Source organism: Notothenia rossii (assembly GCF_949606895.1).
Source record: "Notothenia rossii genome assembly, chromosome: 3".
NCBI classification, from domain to species: Eukaryota; Metazoa; Chordata; class Actinopteri; order Perciformes; family Nototheniidae; genus Notothenia; species Notothenia rossii.
The window spans coordinates 43518634-43536192 of record NC_136901.1 but is presented as its reverse complement, the minus strand read 5'-3'; the positions used below and the strand labels follow the sequence as shown (position 1 = coordinate 43536192).

General features: G+C 46.5%; 1 protein-coding gene across 5 annotated transcripts in view; it reads right to left on the bottom strand.

Annotated features, from left to right (window-relative positions):
- Positions 1-3957, bottom strand: part of LOC307031869 (uncharacterized protein) — a 15700-nt gene extending 11743 nt beyond the window's left edge. For 2 of the 5 annotated variants that reach the window (XM_079669370.1, XM_079669374.1), the window contains exons 1-10: positions 3903-3956; positions 3391-3462; positions 3222-3324; positions 2420-2761; positions 1746-2039; positions 1534-1659; positions 1002-1165; positions 737-841; positions 461-565; positions 206-247 (exon numbers count right to left, since the gene is read on the bottom strand). In XM_079669370.1, coding sequence (XP_079525496.1) covers positions 206-247; positions 461-565; positions 737-841; positions 1002-1165; positions 1534-1659; positions 1746-2039; positions 2420-2761; positions 3222-3315 — 1272 coding nt within the window. In that variant the 5' untranslated portion in view covers positions 3316-3324; positions 3391-3462; positions 3903-3956. Of the gene's footprint in view, positions 1-205; positions 248-460; positions 566-736; positions 842-1001; positions 1166-1533; positions 1660-1745; positions 2040-2419; positions 2762-3221; positions 3325-3390; positions 3463-3902 lie in introns of those variants that run through there. The other 3 variants (XM_079669373.1, XM_079669371.1, XM_079669372.1) reach the window with 3 other exon arrangements.
- Positions 3958-17559: the final 13602 nt, after the last annotated feature.

Here is a 17559-nt window from a genome sequence, read left to right as displayed (position 1 = left end):
GTTCCTCCTATGTATTTAATCAACATATTTATATTCTTGCTACTGATTCTTCTGCTTTCATAAAACTGTGCCGGTCTCTATCTGGAAAGGAATCCATTCTTATTATCATTTCTCAACATATCAGCCTTTTAAATGTTGTACATTAAAAAAATGTATACTGTATATTTTATATATTGCATATTATATAAATCTCAGGCCAACTTACCAAATTATATTTGGAAGGAGAGTCTTTTTGAGCTTTCTCCATCTGGGGAAGGAAAAGGACATGTAGAGACAGACGAGTACCTCATTAAAGAGTATCTTCAGTGCAGTGGGTCCAAAACATGGTGATGATTGAGTTTCTCAAATAGCTTCCTGACTGTCTGCAGGTTTACAGATGATCACATGAGAGGGGTCAATGAACCCAATGTCTATCTCTCTATTCACATGAACATTAAAGTTCAAAGATGAAGAGGTGAACCTCTCTGTTCTTGTTCTCCAGATCTCCCTTCAGGCTCTGCAGCTCCTTCTTGTTCCTCTGTTTCTCTGCATGGAGACCCTGCAGCTCAGACTCTTTAGATTCAACCTGAAAGAACAGCAGGAAGATTAACATCATTTATTCACAGTCTAAAAGTAGGACTGTCTGGATGTGGTCTCCACTTGGACCTGCAGGTTTGACCTTGTCTACACTAAGGAGGACATTGAAAGAGACTTCAAACAGGAATCAATGTGTTTCATTATTGAAGTGGAGATGAACCTCTTTCTTCTTGTTCTGCAGCTGCTCTTTCAGAGTCTGGACTTCCTTCTCAGCTTCCTCTCTCCTCCTCTGCTCCTCAAGCAGCTGCTGCTCAGATTGATTTTTCTATGAGAGGAACAGTCACGTTTCTTTAATGATCATTTCTTAAAGTGCCACACAATGACACATGTTTTCATGAATTTCTGGCAGATCCTGTATCTTGATGTAAAGTCTTCTGTGCTTCTTGCTGAGACTTTACTTTTCATGTTGTTGTTTCTCTACTTACCGGTTTGCTCTTCTTTTCTACGTTTCCCTTCAAAGCCTCCATCTGCACAGCGTCAGGTTTCATCAGCTGTCCTCTTTCTCCTTCATTGAGAGACTGATCTTTAGTTTTAGATCGGTTCTTCTTTTCTCCTTTATCAACTTCATCCGAATGCTTTCTCTTTGTCTCTGTGTGAAATGAAACGTGTGTTAAGATGTGTTGAAAGAGAATTAGAGGAACTTTAGGAAGGGATCGAAGCACATGAAACTTTTCAGTCTAAATGTAGCTGAACAGTTGGTGATTGTTCAACGGCTTAGAGATGTCCCGTCCCTAGTGCTAGCCAATAGAAGCATGAGTGTTACATAGTGATGTCACTATGTTCAAAACAAAGGAGTCCAATGGAGGCGTTTCAGGCCGGGGGGAGTTTGTGGGAGATATTGTAGTCTTTGCAGACCATTTACATGCACACAGACCTACAGAACATACAGCACTCAGCTTAATAGGGCTCCTTTAATCAACCAAACTGAATCAAGTCACCCGACTGTAAGTGACTTACTGAATATGTGTTCTCTCCACAGAGAGAAGAAAGAAACAGCCAGCAGTAACATAATGCAAACAGCCAAACTGATGGCCAGACCAATAATGTGGGAAGAAGAACTGGACTGGAGCTTAAAGAAATCATCTGAAATGATAAAACACAGAGCATCCTATACAAATTGAACAGCAGCTATTGGAGAATAAAACATGCTAAATTAATATGTTGTCTACCTGGAACATGGAAGTGCGTCTGTGTGGTGCGGGTGGTGTTGTGGTGCTGGACTCTGCAGGTGAAGCTGTTGCTGGGTCTCTTCTCCACAGTCACTCTGCTGCTGACAGTATAGAGGTCATCAGGACCTCTGACTGTCTCTGGAGGTCCAGCAGAGAGGAGCTTCCCCTCAGCGTCCAGCCACAACACCTCAGGCTCCGGATACCAGCCTGCAGACTCACACTGCAGCACCACTCCTCCACTCTGACCGTCCAGCCCTGATAAACTGATGACAGGCGGAGAGGGAGGACCGGATGCTGAAGGAAGATAAATGTTTAAAACAGCAGTGTCAGTGGGAGCAAAATACTGACACTTTGCCAACAATGAACAATATCATATTAGCAAATTGAAATATGTGCAAGGCCAATAACTAACTAAATTCCCATTGCCCGTTCCTGCATAAATGCATTTATTGAATTCTGCACGTTTTTAAAAGCTCTCTGCTTTTTTATAGCTTTACAATATGATTATGTAGCGTGATGATATTCAAATACTTAAATGTTGGTAACCATGAATAACGCTGACTGGTTGCCGTTAGGTCGTTAGGTCATTCTAAAGGTTATGAAAGTTAAATACTGCATCATTGACAAAGCATACACCAAACTCCACCATGAACACAAACTGTGAGTGTACTTACCTAAAACTAGCTTAACAGACAAATGTTTATACTTTAGAGCAATATCACATGTATATGTTCCCAGATCAGAGAGTTGTACTTTGGAGAGTTTCAGTGAAATGTTTCCATGCTTCAGCTCATCTCTGAACAGCGAGGTTCTCCCTTTGTAGGAAGGATTTATGGCCTTTTCGAGGTCCTGACCAGCACGCAACACGTTGACAAATATTGGGTTTAAGTCGGATCTCGTCCACTCCAACGTGTCTACAGTAACATCCATCTCAGGCTCCAGGTGACACGGCAAAATCACGTCATGTCCAAGTGTTGCTACTATAGGCTGAGGAGGACCCATTAACTGAGACTGACCTGGAAAGAAATGGATGTGTTTTAATAAAGTTTTGTTTATTTTGAACATTTAAAAGTATTGCTCAAAGCTGTTGAGACACCTTATTGATGAGCTTTCCTAAAGCGTATTTTTCTTAATCGTCTATTTACTTTGAGTGGGACCACAAGAAGAACACTTCAAACAAAAGCTTGAGACCACAAACTCACCAGGAAGATATTCACTAAGGTAATACATCAGGTCCTAGTATGCTAATTCTCTCATACACTTCTATATAATATGATTTATTTTTGAAAACAGAGCAGTCGTCCTCTGCTGGATATTTAATGAACATTTCAGACCTTGGGTTGGCGCCTGTATTTAACAAACTTACTCAATAGCAATCTTAACATTTAATAACATATATCAATGCACAAATCATTTTGCATGCATTCAATCCAAAAGGCTCATGTGAGTTCATGACTGTATTGGTGTGTGTGTTACCTCTACAGGAGTGTGTGAGGAGCAGATGGAAAACCAAAACACTGAGAGGTCTGAGTGGAAACTGAGAGGACAGCCTGTCAGTCTGGAGAAGCATCCTGCAGCTCTGAAAATAAACCAGTAAATACAGTGTATAAAAACAGGATTTAAATAATATCCTATATTTGAGTACCTAGTATGGGTCAAAGTCCAGAAATGGGTGAACAGGTAAAAACCTTGTCGGTGCTCCTTCAAAGATAAAGGTCTGAAAGGCAGTGGAAATGCAGTTGTAGATTAGTTAAATATGTAACACAATAAAAAATAAGACAAAACAAATCAGAACAAACACAGTAGTGTAATTCAGAAGGTCATGTTTTAAAACTGCATCGGGTTAGACTTAGACCTTATAATAACTATAAATAGTATTTCTGTATCTGTATAAAGATTAAATCCGTTTTTGTGTCAAACATAGAAGGACTTTCTTTCTCATACCCTGTACATTGAGGTTGGCGTTTCAGTTTTGCGTGTAAGGACACCGCTCCCAGATCAGAACTGAATTTAACGTTTAAATGTGTATAAAGCATTTGAGCCAACAGAAAGGCTATGTAAAGACATTTTGTATCTTCTACAAACTATTTGTATGGCCTGGTTTCTAAAATATAAGTTAAAACATGTATAACAAAATAAATTCACAAGCTGCCGTACCTGTTTCAAGATGTCTGAAAAGCTTTGACTTCAATAATTCACTAATGATTAACATTTTCATTTTCAGATTCCTATTAAGTTTCACTTTTCTGGACTTTGAGCCCGTTGCCAGGTAACTTAGTATAAAGAATATAGCTGCAATTAAACCTCAGGAGCAATAAACATGGTTCTTTGATTCCTTGTCAACTTTGTAGGAGAGGAGTGTTTATGAGGCAGGTGTAACATCTGTGTTCTTGCTGCAGGGGGCAGAGCAGGACTTGTTTCTCTGGTCCACACTGGCTGAAATCAAACAGCTTAATTAGGGCGTTCTTGAAGAGATTATGAGTATTCATATTATTATTATTCTCTAATGAGAATGTGTTTTTGAGGCCTTTCCCATGGTTTGATCCCTCTACAGTATAATTTGACACAGACGTTCTGCAGCGAATGGGTTAACAGTTGCCCCTGTGCTCGTTAGCGCCACCTATGAAAATCACATTTTTTGAAAACGTACCAAGCGTGCAACCTAAGTCCGATTTACCTAACATTTTGCACACATATCCGGCTCGGCCTGCTCTACAAAAAAGCCCCAGGAACCCATAAGCTCTGCCTACTTAGATGTGTTGCTAATTAGCACAATGTGAAAAACACAAACATATTTACTTTAATTTTGAATGTTGAGTCTATCAACACCAAAGTTGTTACTCGGAGGAGGGTCAGACATGTTTCCATAAATAATTAGCAAGGTCAGTCAGAAAACATGGCCCGCGTTAATCAAAACTTCTGTTATGTTGACTGTTCAGAAACACATGTGACAATCCATGACCTAAAAATTATTGCATTTGTGGTAAAAATAGCTCAATAGAATACCCCCCTAATGTGTGGTATTCACATAGAGTTTATCCGATATGCTCACAATTGTACACACACATTGCTTGTGTCATTGCCAACATATTACTAATTGACTTTCTTTAGCCCCGCCCCTCAGGAAGTCGGCTATTTTGGGAAAAATACAATTGTCCTGCGTTTTTAGCTAACTTTTACATATTCGTAAAAATGTCAATTCTCTACTGAATACCACCTAATCAAATGTGATGTTATTGATAGCTCGTACGATAAGGTATATATATATATATATTAGAGATGTTAAGATTCATTGATTCGCATCGGTGCACCGGCATAAACGTTGAAGATGCGAATGTGCACCGGTTGAAAGAGTGCACATCGGCTACAGTTTGGGTTGAACTCACCATGCATCGATTGAGTAGCGTCTTTTCATCGGTAAAAAAACGATTCATTCTTATAAAATCCCCTCATCTTGTCAACGCTCAGCAGAGACGATCTTTGATCTCTGCTTCGCACTACGGAGGCCGAGAGTCTCAGTTATCAACACACACGGAAGTCGAGGAGAAAGAGAAACACAGCGCACCGAAAAATACCTACAAATCAAACGTTTGGCAACACTTCGGATTGTTCAAGAAAGACGGTCAACTTGAAAAATCGCAAATTGTAAACGATGCTGTGTCGCTTTAAAGTACACAAGTAGTTTGAGGAACTTAGCTACGCACATATAGAGGCGACGTGGGGTCTTCGGCTGAGAAGAGAAACCTGAAAGTTAGACATATGAGTTAAATCACTCAGTGAGGTGTTCTGTCAGAGAGAGAGGTGTTTAGTTTACAGCAGCCTGTGACGGCCAATCACACTTTAAATGTCTTCCTTACTGTAAGCAGTTATGATAGACCTGTTTGTGAAAGATTATTTTCTTTATTGTTCGTATAGAAACCAGTGCTTTCTGCCCACTGGTGAGTCAGCCTATGGATGAGTGTGAAGCACATCAGGCTGGCAGCTGTATGGGCATTGCTCTATGGTAGCTGTTATTTGCACATTGTTAATCCTGGGCAATGCATCCTTACATTGTTTAACTGTGAGGTGTTATAACATTGTACTGTAGCCTACTCTGGAGAGTTTAAGGTCAAAAAGGTAAAAAAGAAACAGCATGAAGGGATGCACAGTACTAGTAGAGAGAACCAAATATGTAAAGCACTTTTTTGTTAATGTATGATTTGCTGCATATAAGGAATAAAACAAAAATCCTCTGTCGTACCATATTGAAGTATCATTATTTTTGCATCGTGTTGAATCGCATCGTATCGCCCCGAATCGCATCATGTTAAATCTAATCGTATTGAACTGTATCGCAACAGGGGTGAATCGTATCGTATCGCCCGATGTTTCAAATGTATCGTTAATGTATCGTATCGTGGCAACGGATCAAAATGCGCATCATTTCGGCCTCAGTGATGGAGATGCACATCCCTAATATATATATAGTAGGTCAAGGCAGAACACACACTTTTTTAGTATTTATACGTGTCAACCAAAATGTGTCTGGTCTGCTCCAAACTTGAAATGCCTGACGAGATTCCGGACCTGAGGCCATCCGGTGATAGATGGGAGGCTTGAGTCATAGCACCGCCCGACCGAGCTGGGAAATGTAACGCCACGGCAACAGCAAGGGTCCGTTTTTCATTTCATTTCATTTCAAACCTTTATTTAACCAGATTGGTCCCATTGAGAGCATAGATCATAGATCATAGATCCTGCAAACATTTTACATGTTTATGCTGACCTGTGCATTCATATTATTACATGTCTGCCTGCAAACCTTGATAACATATTTTTTGTCTTTTGTTTTGTATATGAACAATAATAAAAATATCTTCTTTATGTCTTAACAAAGCTCTACAATTTAAATACAACAAAACTTAAAGGTAGCTACAACAATAAAAGGTAAAACCGATCAAACCGATAAAACTGAACAAACCAAAGAAGCAATTCACAAGACTTTACACAACTTAAAAGTGCATAAGGAGAGATTCACAAACACTCTGTATATAAAATGATTTTTTAAAAAGGATTTTGTGAGCCTAATATCTTGTTCTTGTATCCTTAGCAACATGGCTACCACTAGCAGCCCGGCTTACGTAAGGCCTATACTGTCCATATCAAGACTAAACCATAATCAAGACAAGCAACCTTGATCTCTGTGCTATGATAAAGGTGGAGTAAAACACCCAGAAGTCTTATTAAGTAGGCCGTTTTTATTCAACCCATTCAACAGAACACATGTAGGCATGTTTCTGCAAAAGCATTGAAACACTGAAAGTCATGAATACTTTCAGGTCAGCATCACAGCACTGAGCAGAAACACACAGTGTCACGTGTGTGTTCAGAAACAAGCTGAACAGGAAGAGTTGGTGTTCATCTACATATATTTCAGTCTGATGCTCAGCCATTCAGCAGGAAGTCAACATGGAGGTCACAGCTCTCTGCTTCACACCGTGTGAGTTTGACTTATTCCTGTTTAAAGACTAATTAATAAAAGAGATAATGGTTCATACTCAGTTTCCTTCCTTGGTCTGTTCAGTGATGCTTATTATCCTCGGTGCACATGTTCAGAACAACGGTAAGCAGGACTTGTTATACTAACTGTGCTGTAAACTCATGTTTGTGCTGGGTGTATGAGGGTTCAATTAATGGGGTTTCAGTTTATGTGTGTGATACTTTAAATCTGGGTGGAGCTTCGCAGGGTTTGTTGATGTGTAGAGGGGATACATAAATGAACGTCATTGAGATTGAGGAATCAGGAGAGGCCACTAGTAAGTGTGATTATTATATTGAATTTGATTTAAGTTGTATGGGATATGTGTGATCCTAATTGTTGTATTGTTGTTGTCCTTTTTTTCTTCTAAGGTTAACAACCTATTTGGATTTGATTAAATTATCAAACCTAGGAGTTGTTTCCGTCCATCTTGATTCCACCCATACTGTCGGGAGATAGACAGTACAGTTGTTAACTAACCGCATCGGGAGGAATAAAGGTTTCAACCGATGGCGAGAGACAGCTAGGAAGATAGACTTCAGCAACGGTCGGCGGGAAGTGAATGCCCGAGGCTAGCAAAGCTAGCAAGGACCGTCGAAGCTAGCGGAGCGGAGCTAACGAAGCTAGCGGAGCTAACGGAGCTAGCGAAGCTAGCGGAGCTAACGAAGCTAGCGGAGCTCGCGGAGCTCGCGAAGCACCGAGGGAAGCCGGTCCGCAAGTAGAAATGACGACCGGACGACAAGGAAACCCCGTGGTCGCAACGGTCGGCGGAAAGGGAAGGCCCGAGGCTAGCAAAGCTAGCGGAGCTAACGTGGTCGGAACACGTGAGTGACAAGGCTATTTTCGGCGTTATCTAGCCAAAGAAGCTAGCGGTAGCATAGCAAAGACGAAGCAGTAGCTAGACAGCAGACTGAAGGTTGACAGGAAACAAAGCTAACCAGCAAGAACACAATAACTAGCTAGCTAGCACACTGAAGGGTGCTAGCATACAAAACCAAGCTAGCTATCCAAGTCAAAGACACCAAGCTATTGGCTAGAAAACGAAGCCAACCAGCTAGGTATCCAGCTAGCTAGCCAGGATAAGACAGATTGAGCTAAACTCAGCCTTAAATTCAGAGAGATGATTAAGGGGGAGGAAACAGTGAAGCATCTGAAAGACCTGCGGACGAGGGCGAAGGTGGCTCTAGGTCGTAAGGTGAACTCAGTAACAAAGATGGTGAACACTATGTCAGAGGAGGAGTTGATGAAAGAATATGGTGAAGTCCACAAGGCCGCCACCAAAGTCACAGAGGCCAACAGTGAATACCTGATGAAATTAATTCTGAACGCTGATAGCGACGAGGACCAAGTATCAGAAGAGCTGAGGGCAGACGTGGAAAAGACGGATGGAGAAACCAGCCAAAGGCTTGAAGAGATCAGTGAAGTGATTAAAGCAAACCTTTGGTCTAGGCATGGAGAAAGGAAAGTGATGTTTGCTGTCGGGGAAGCTGAAAAGGTCTATGAGGAGGCAGAAGCGACACAAACTGACCTAGTAAGCTATGAGAGTTACGAAAAGCAGCTAAATAAATTAGAAATACTCATTAAGGAATTAAAAGAAGTGCACAGCACCTGGAGGGGATGGGCTCCTGAGACTGCTAAAACAGATGTGGAAGAGATAGTGCGCCAGCTCGAGACAAGGAAAAATGCACTCAAGCGTCAAAAGGAAGCTGAGTTTAACAAAGCACGCGGTGCAGCAGAGTTGGCACGCACCGCAGCAGAGGATGAGCGCGCCCAGTTCGCCCTGGCTCAGCTAAGACAAGACCAGGCCCAACGCTCTAAATTGGCCGAGGCTCAGATTGCAGCAGAAGAAGCACGGTTTGAACTCATGAAAGCGCAGCACAAAGCGGTGGAAGAGGCGCACACTACTGGCGTGGCAGGCACGGGACCCAGAGACAACCTGATGGGAGCGATATCAAAGATACGACTCAAGCCGGTAAGCCTTCCCAAGTTCAGTGGCAGTATGAGGGAGTTTCACCGCTGGAAAAAGGACTGGGAATCTTTGCAGAAGCAGGGAGAACCGTCCGGGTCGCCTGAAGTCAAGAAGTTCCAGCTTCTAGACAGCATGGAAGAGAAGGTAAAAAAGGATGTCACATTGGCCAGCTACAGTACAGTCGAAGACATGTTCAGAGTACTGGAGAACCGTTACGGGAACAGGTCCACGATTGCACTGCAGATCGTCGCAGAACTGGAGAAGATACCAGCTGTGAAAGGAGACCAGCCGAGGAAGGTGATAGACCTCATCCAAGCTGTGGAAAAGGCTTTGGCAGACCTCACAGACCTCGGGAACCCTGGAGCCATCAACCACCCGCTGATGATTAGGTCTATAGAAAGCAAGCTGCCCGACCAGGTGAACCGAGAGTGGGTCATCTTCAAGGCTAAGCCCGAAAACGGTGTCACCCCAGTCAACCATTTCAATGCGCTTCTGAAGTTCCTGAAGGAGCAAGAAGAAATTCTAGAGAGCTTGGAACAACTGAAAATAACAGAGACATCTGAAAAAATGGAAAAGCCGCAAAACAGGTTCGAGAGAAAGTATGCCTACACAAAAGCCACCAGAAGGGACACTCCAGAAGGGGAGTGCGTCGTGTGTGGAGAGGAGAAACACAATAACAAGTTATTCTTCTGCAAGAAGTTCAAGGGGTTTGGCTTGGCTGAGAGAAAGACTGCTGTGAAGAAGGTAGGAGCATGCCGCGTTTGTCTTGGATGTCACGACGTGGTAGAAGAGTGCACAGACAGGTTCCTCTGCAACAGGGAAGACTGCCAAGAGGGGACCTCCTCGGACCACCACTACCTCCTCTGTCCAAAATGGGAACAGCTACCAAAGGGGAAACTTGGAAAAGGCAGTGAGAGGGTAAGGGAGCTAACAGAAGAACAAAAGCTAGCCTTGTCCAAATGTTCCCCAGAGGCGGCGGCGGAGATCATGAAAGCTTTCAGTAACAGCAACAAGACTTCAGTGACAAGGAGCGCTAGGAAGGATGAAGGTGGACTTCTGGAAGAAAATAGACTGACCGAGCACCCTGTCATCATGATGCTGTTGGAAGTCACTGCCAACGCGGGGCAAAAGATCGGAGCTCTGATTGACCTCGCATCAGACACCAACTACATCACTCATTTAGCGGCTGACAGGCTCGGTCTGAGCAGAGAAGAAGTCACTCTGATTGTGCATGGAGTTGGAGGAATGACCGTGACAGTCAAGACGAAGAGGTACCTCCTGCGAGTAAGAGTCAAGACCCCCAAAGGTACTGTGAGGGCTCACAAGCTGGTTTGTTATGGCCTGGAGGAGATCGCTAAAGTGCATCGGAGCGTCAGACCTGAACAGCTAAAGAGGTTTTTTCCGGAGGTTGCAACGGAGGAACTGAAGAGACCAGACCATGTCGAGCTTCTCATCAGTCACAGAGAGGGGAGACTCGCTCCACAAAGACTGAGGATAGTTGGAGACCTCGTCTTATGGGAGGGCTCACTTGGTAAAACCGTGGGCGGAGCACATCCCAGTCTGTTCGAGGATGTAAAAGTGGCAATGCACCAGTCTGAGACGCACTTTGCTCGCTCGATGAGGACAGCTGCAGTGGGGTACAGAGAAGTAGTTGAGAGTCCTGAGATTCTGAGGGAAGAGGAGACCAAGAGCCTGACTCAGGAAGTAAAGGCGGAGACCAGGAATACAACTGCAACAAGGAGAGAAGTTCTCGAGTGGTGGAAGTGGGACAGCATCGGTGCGGCCTGTGAACCCAGGTGTGGTGGGTGTCGCTGCGGGACATGCCAGCCAGGAGGAAAGGAAATGACCCTGGCAGAAGAAAGGGAGCTGGAAGTGATTAAAGAGGGGCTGTCCTACATGGCCAAAGATGAACACTGCCTGACTCCGCACTGGGACGCATCTTACCCATGGACCGAGGACCCAGCCTCACTTCCAAACAACAGAAGAGGAGTGGAGGCCACCTTCCTGAAAACAGAGAAGCAGCTCAGGAAGGAAACTGAGTGGCAGTCCGCCTACAAAGGTCAGATTCACGAGATGGTGGAGAGAGGCGCGGCAGTAAAACTCACCACGGAGATGATAGACGGCTGGAGAGGACCAGTGTGGTACGTGAGCCACATGGTCGCGCCGAACCCCCACTCAGTGACGACACCAGTGAGACTGGTCTGGAACAGCAGTCAACAGTTCAGGAGGGTCAGCATGAACGACCTTCTGCTTAAGGGGCCGGATGTGCTGAACCCCATCAGATCGGTCTTACTCCGATTCAGGGCGGGAGAGCATGCAGTCCTAGGAGACATCCGAAAGATGTACAACTCAGTCTGGCTAAAAGAGCGCGAAGTCCACCTGCACAGGTTCCTCTGGAGAGACACCCCAGAAGAGGACATCGGTGAGTACGCCATCACCAGGGTAAATATTGGCGACCGACCCGCTGGGTGCGACGCACAGTTGGCAATGAGGGAGACTGCTCGGCTGCCCAGGTTCGCGCATATGGTGGAAGAACGCAGGGTCCTGGAGGAGGACAGTTATGTGGACGATATCTTAACATCCCACAATGACCAAAAGAGACTGGAGGAAATCACAGAGGGGGTAGAAGAGATCCTGAGCGCCGGAGGCTTCTCCCTCAAACCATGGGTCAGGTCAGGCCAAAGTGGGAGGCAGAGGACTGCAGAGCAGGTCCAAGCTGGAGCAGTAGCAGAGCCAGGGTTCAAGACACTGGTACTCCCGAACCAGTTAAGCGACGAGGACAACAAAGCTCTGGGGATTGGATATCATGTGGAAAAAGATCAACTTTACATGATGACCTCGATCAACTTCTCAAGAAAGAAGAAAAAGATGAGAGTGGGACTGAATCTTCGTGAGGAGGAGGTAAGACCAGAAACGCCTGACCCTTTGACTAGAAGGGAGCTACTTAGTCAAGTTAGTGGACTCTATGATCCAATTGGCCTGGTTACGCCTGCAAAGCAGAAGGGGACTATCCTCGTCAGAAGGGCCTTCCAAGAGGCGGAGAGAGGAAGATTGACAAAGGAGACTTGGGACAGCCCACTCTCAGGGAACCTCCGAGAAGATGCTATCAAGCTGTTTGAAGAGTATGTGAGGCTGAGTAAGGTCAAATTCCACAGGAGTCTCACGCCATCCGGGTGGAAAGGCAAACCGTGGGGGGTCACGTTTTCAGATGGGAGCGATGACGCATACGGTGCCGTGATGTACCTGAGATGGGAGTCAAAGCAAGGGGTCGAGGTCAGGTTGGTGGAGTCAAAGGCCAAGCTAACACCTCTCGACCAAAAGGGAGACGTAGTCAAAGCTGAGATGTGCGGTGCAGTTTTTGCAGCTCGGTTAAAAGGGTATTTGCAGAAGCACGGACGGTTGGAGGTGGAGCGCTGGTTCCACTTTGTTGACAGTCAGACGGTCCTGGGAGCCATCCAGCGAGAGAGCTACGGGTATCAGACTTTCTTCGCAAACAGGGTCGGCGAGATCCAGAAGGCCGGACCAGTAACTGACTGGTGGTGGATCCCAGGGCCATTTAACATCGCCGACATCGTAACAAGAGGAGCAACTCCTGAAGACCTGGGAGAGGGCTCAGAGTGGCAGAGGGGACCAGAGTTCCTGGTGAGGCCGCTAGAAGAATGGCCCATGAAGTCGGCCGCTGAGGTGGCAACTGGTGCCAGAGAGAGTGTGGGCAAGCTTCAAAGAAAAGCATTCTCGGCAATACTCACCAGAGCCCAGTCAACCAAAACCCCTATCCCTGACGACACCAGTGGAAAGGACGCAGAGGCTGAGGAGTCCCTAGTTAAGGTTGGTGGATCCCCAGAAACCTCCGAAAGGGAAGAAGCTTCAGTCTTGACAGAGAGAAGACCGGAAGGAAAGTTTCGAAGCATTGCTGTTGTGAACCTGGTAAAACCAGAGAGGTTCAGCAGTCTGGCTAGGCTATGTGGAGTGGTCGCATGGGTCCGGCAAGCTGCAGAGAAATGGCTGACTAGAAGAGGCCGAGCGACGGGTCAAGCAAAGTGGGAGGCAAGAGTCCTGGACAAAAGAAAAGGCAAACCTGTGCTGACAGTGGGAGAGTTAAAGACTGCACTCCATGATTTGTTCTTGGCAGCCCAGGAAGGTGAGTTCTTCCCTGGGACAACGCTGGACAGGCTTGTGGTCAGTAGGGATGAAGTATCGGGGCTTCTGCTGTGCCGCGGAAGAGTCCAGACCCTGGACGGAAGAGTGTCGGGGGTGGCATTAGTCCCCTACAGAGCGTGGTTAGGGACTCTGCTAGCCCGAGAGGCTCATGAAATAAATCATGAAGGACTCGCTGGTACTCTTCTGAGGATGAGATCAAAGGCGTGGGTGGTGCAGGGCCGGAGGGTGGTCAAGCGGATTGTCGACGTCTGCATCACTTGTCGCAAGGCGAGGGCGAAGATGTGCCAGCAGGAGATGGCAGACCTCCCCCCCGAGCGAACAGAGCCTGCCGCACCTTTTGAGTACACCACCGTAGACCTGTTCGGCCCCTACACGGTGAGGGACATGGCGAAAAGGAGGACCAAGCTGAAGGTCTGGGGCGTGGTGTTCTGCTGCATGGCATCACGGGCTATGCACGCAGACATCGTGGAGGACCTGTCCACGGAGGGCTTCCTGGGGACTTATCAGCGGTTTACGTCACTGAGAGGTCATCCAAAGAAGGTGTGGTCGGACCGGGGGACACATTTTGTTGGGGCCAGACACGCCTTAAAGGACCTGCATGACTTATTGAGTCGATTGGACCAGCAGGAAGTCGTGGGGAAGGCTGCAAGGAATGGCACAGAGTGGGCCTGGATTCTCCACCCGGCCGATTCGCCTCATCGGAATGGCGCAGCAGAAGCAGCCGTCCGCATAGTGAAGAAGGCGATGGGGAACGTCGGGGGAGGCGACTGCCTCACAGGACTGGAATTCCAGACCCTGCTCTACCTGGCGGCTAATCTCGCCAACGAGAGGCCGATCGACGCCAGGGCTCAAGTCCAGGAGGATGTCGTGCAGGTCATCACCCCCAACTCCCTGTTGCTAGGGCGAGCGGGGCCCCGAGGAGACTTGCGAGGGTTTGAGTTTTCAACCTACTCGTACAAGCGGCTGAGGGTCATCCAGGGCGAAGTGGACAAGTTTTGGAGGCAGTGGAGCCAGCTGGCTGGGCCGAACCTGTTTATCCGACCTAAATGGCATCGAAGAGCGCGAAACGTGGCGGTAGGAGACCTGGTTTGGTTGGCCGATCAGAACGCCCTGAGAGGTCAGTTCAGGTTAGGTCGGATTGAGGGCGTGACCCCCGACAAGAAAGGAGTAGTCCGAGATGTTACTGTGAGGACATGCCCTAGCTGTCCCGCTTTCCTTGGAGGAACAGGAGGATCCCGAAGACCCGGTAGGAAGGGTATAGACCGGATACCCACCACCGTGCTTCACAGGGACGTGAGGAGGTTGGTTGTTCTCCTGCCTGTGGAGGAGCAAGGAGATCAGGAGAGAGCGAGTCGACCTCTTAACGCTGGCTGTGCCTCTGCGGGGGGACCTGGCTTCGGAGTCGTGGAAGATTCCGAAGTAGAGAACTAAGGAGAAGAACCTCCTCAGACACCACCACCAGAGCAAGGTTATTTAGGTTGGTGGCCTCCTTGGGTCATCCGACCAGGGTGCCAAGTGGGAGGTGTGCTGTAAACTCATGTTTGTGCTGGGTGTATGAGGGTTCAATTAATGGGGTTTCAGTTTATGTGTGTGATACTTTAAATCTGGGTGGAGCTTCGCAGGGTTTGTTGATGTGTAGAGGGGATACATAAATGAACGTCATTGAGATTGAGGAATCAGGAGAGGCCACTAGTAAGTGTGATTATTATATTGAATTTGATTTAAGTTGTATGGGATATGTGTGATCCTAATTGTTGTATTGTTGTTGTCCTTTTTTTCTTCTAAGGTTAACAACCTATTTGGATTTGATTAAATTATCAAACCTAGGAGTTGTTTCCGTCCATCTTAATTCCACCCATACTGTCGGGAGATAGACAGTACACTAACTGTGCACATTGAGAGGGAATATCACTACGGGCTGCATTTGTATTGATACGTGATTCATGTCAGACTTTTCCAGTGAGTTTTTATATTTGTTTTTCAATCAGAAGCAGCTTTCCGTATCGTTCCAACCCGACTGCAGGTCTTTGAACAGGAGTCTGTCTCCTTTCACTGTGAGGGTCTCGACGGCTCCACTCAGCTGAGAGGGATCCGGGATGCTGGGGAGTTTATTTCCACTTGTAGTGAGAGGACCCCCGTACTATGCTGCACCATTAAAAGAGCTTATAGTGGAGATAGTGGAGATTACTGCTGTGAGGCTGACGGAGGAGAAAGGAGCCACAGTGTCACCATCTCTGTCAATGGTGGGTTAAAGGCTTCATAATAAGTACATTGCATGAAATGTTTCTATTTATCTGAGGAAATGTAACAACACAAGACAATGAGAGAGCTAAAAGAAGAGATTTAACGGATAGAGTGTCAAATCGAAGACCATAAAGTGAGTCATCAAGTGTATCTATTTTATTTCTATTTCCGAAATATTTTGGACTGTTTATTTCTTGTGTCTTAATTTCCCTCTATCTATCCATCTATATCTATCTATCCCACGTCCTGTCAGAGGGGGTTCCCCTTGGCAGAGTGACGTCAGACACCTCGGTGTTTATTGACGCATCGCTCTCAGGGTGGGGAGGAACATGCATGTCGCAGGCAGTGGGGGGACAGTGGCCGCCTCACATGTCCCTTCATATAAATGCGCTGGAATTACTCGCCATATGGAGAGTAATCCAGCACTTCGCCCCGTTGCTGTGGAATCATCATGTGTTGATTCGAACGGACAACAAGTCAGCGGCAGCATACATAAATCGTCAGGGAGGTGTACAATCAGCGCAGCTGCTGGACACAGCCAGGAGGCTGTTGTGCTCGGCGCGCACACACGTACTCTCTGTCAGAGCAGTATATATTCCCAGCGAGCTGAACAGAGGGGCAGACCTCATGTCCAGAGGAGGTCCTCGACCTGGGGACTGGAGCCTCCACCCCGAGCTGGTCTCCCAGGTGTGGAGCAGGTTCGGGAGAGCGGGAGAGCGGAGGTGGATCTGTTCGCTGCACGCGGGAACACGCAATGTGCTCTCTGGTTCTCCCTGAGAAGGTAGGATCACCCCCCTCTGGAGGTGGACGCGTTCGCGCACAGACCTTGGCCCAGGGTGTTACTGTATGCTTTCCCACCAGTCCCTCTGATCCCTCGGTTCCTGGACCGAGTGCAGGAGGAGCAGCTGATAGCGGTCTTAATAGCCCCGGAGCGCACGGGAGCGTCCTGGTTTCCCTGCATACAGCGGATGCTGTCAGCGAGACCGTGGGAAATTCCGTGGCGGGGGGATGCTCTCTCCCAGGTGGAGGGAGCAATCAGCAGTCACCCAATGTTAGGCCAACGTTTGTGGGCATGGCCCCTGAGCAGGAACACTTAGAGAGGCTTGGCCTCTCTAAAGATGTTGTGAGTACTATTCAGGGATCTAGGGCCGCGTCCACCAGGGTGTCTTACACAGCCAAATGGACAGCGTTCCAGCGTTGGTGTGTAGGGAAAGACTTTGACCCCGTTACGTGTCCCCTGCCTCACGTGCTGTCATTCCTCCAGCTCTCGCTGGACAGGAATTTGGCCTATAGCACGATAAAAACATATGCCGCTGCCATTTCTTCATGCCACGTAGGTTTTGAGATCAGCACGGTGTTTAGTCACCCTCTGACAAAACGTTTTCTACGAGGAGTACAGAGACTCAGACCGGTATTGTAATTCCCTCAGTACAGACGACAGCAACGAGTTTTTAATTTACTGGCAGGATTTATTTGGTTCATCCAGACCGTGAAAACTGTAATCAAAAAACATAATACACAAATACAATAATCACTAGTCAAAATAATAACAAAACATACAGTAATATCCCAACATTGTCCTGGTAATGTCGTCACTTTCAATTAGGCTACTGTATACACAATACACTTTGGTTACATAATACGCTGGCTCTGTGCCAAGTAAAAAGTAGCTCTCTATGGCCATTTTAGCAGATCCACCCACATACTTGCGTAGATAATATATCTTCTCTTCAGCTGGTATGTTCTTCCTGTCAACGAGCGTCTGAAAGGACACTTTCCAGTCGTTGAATCGGAGTGGGTCACCACTGAACACTGTAGGTTCAGGTAGAGGAATGCGACTCGCACTGATGGCTTCTGCGAGCGCTTTGACGAGAGCTGTTGTGCCATCTTCATATTTGTTTTCTTGCCTTGCTTGTGCTACA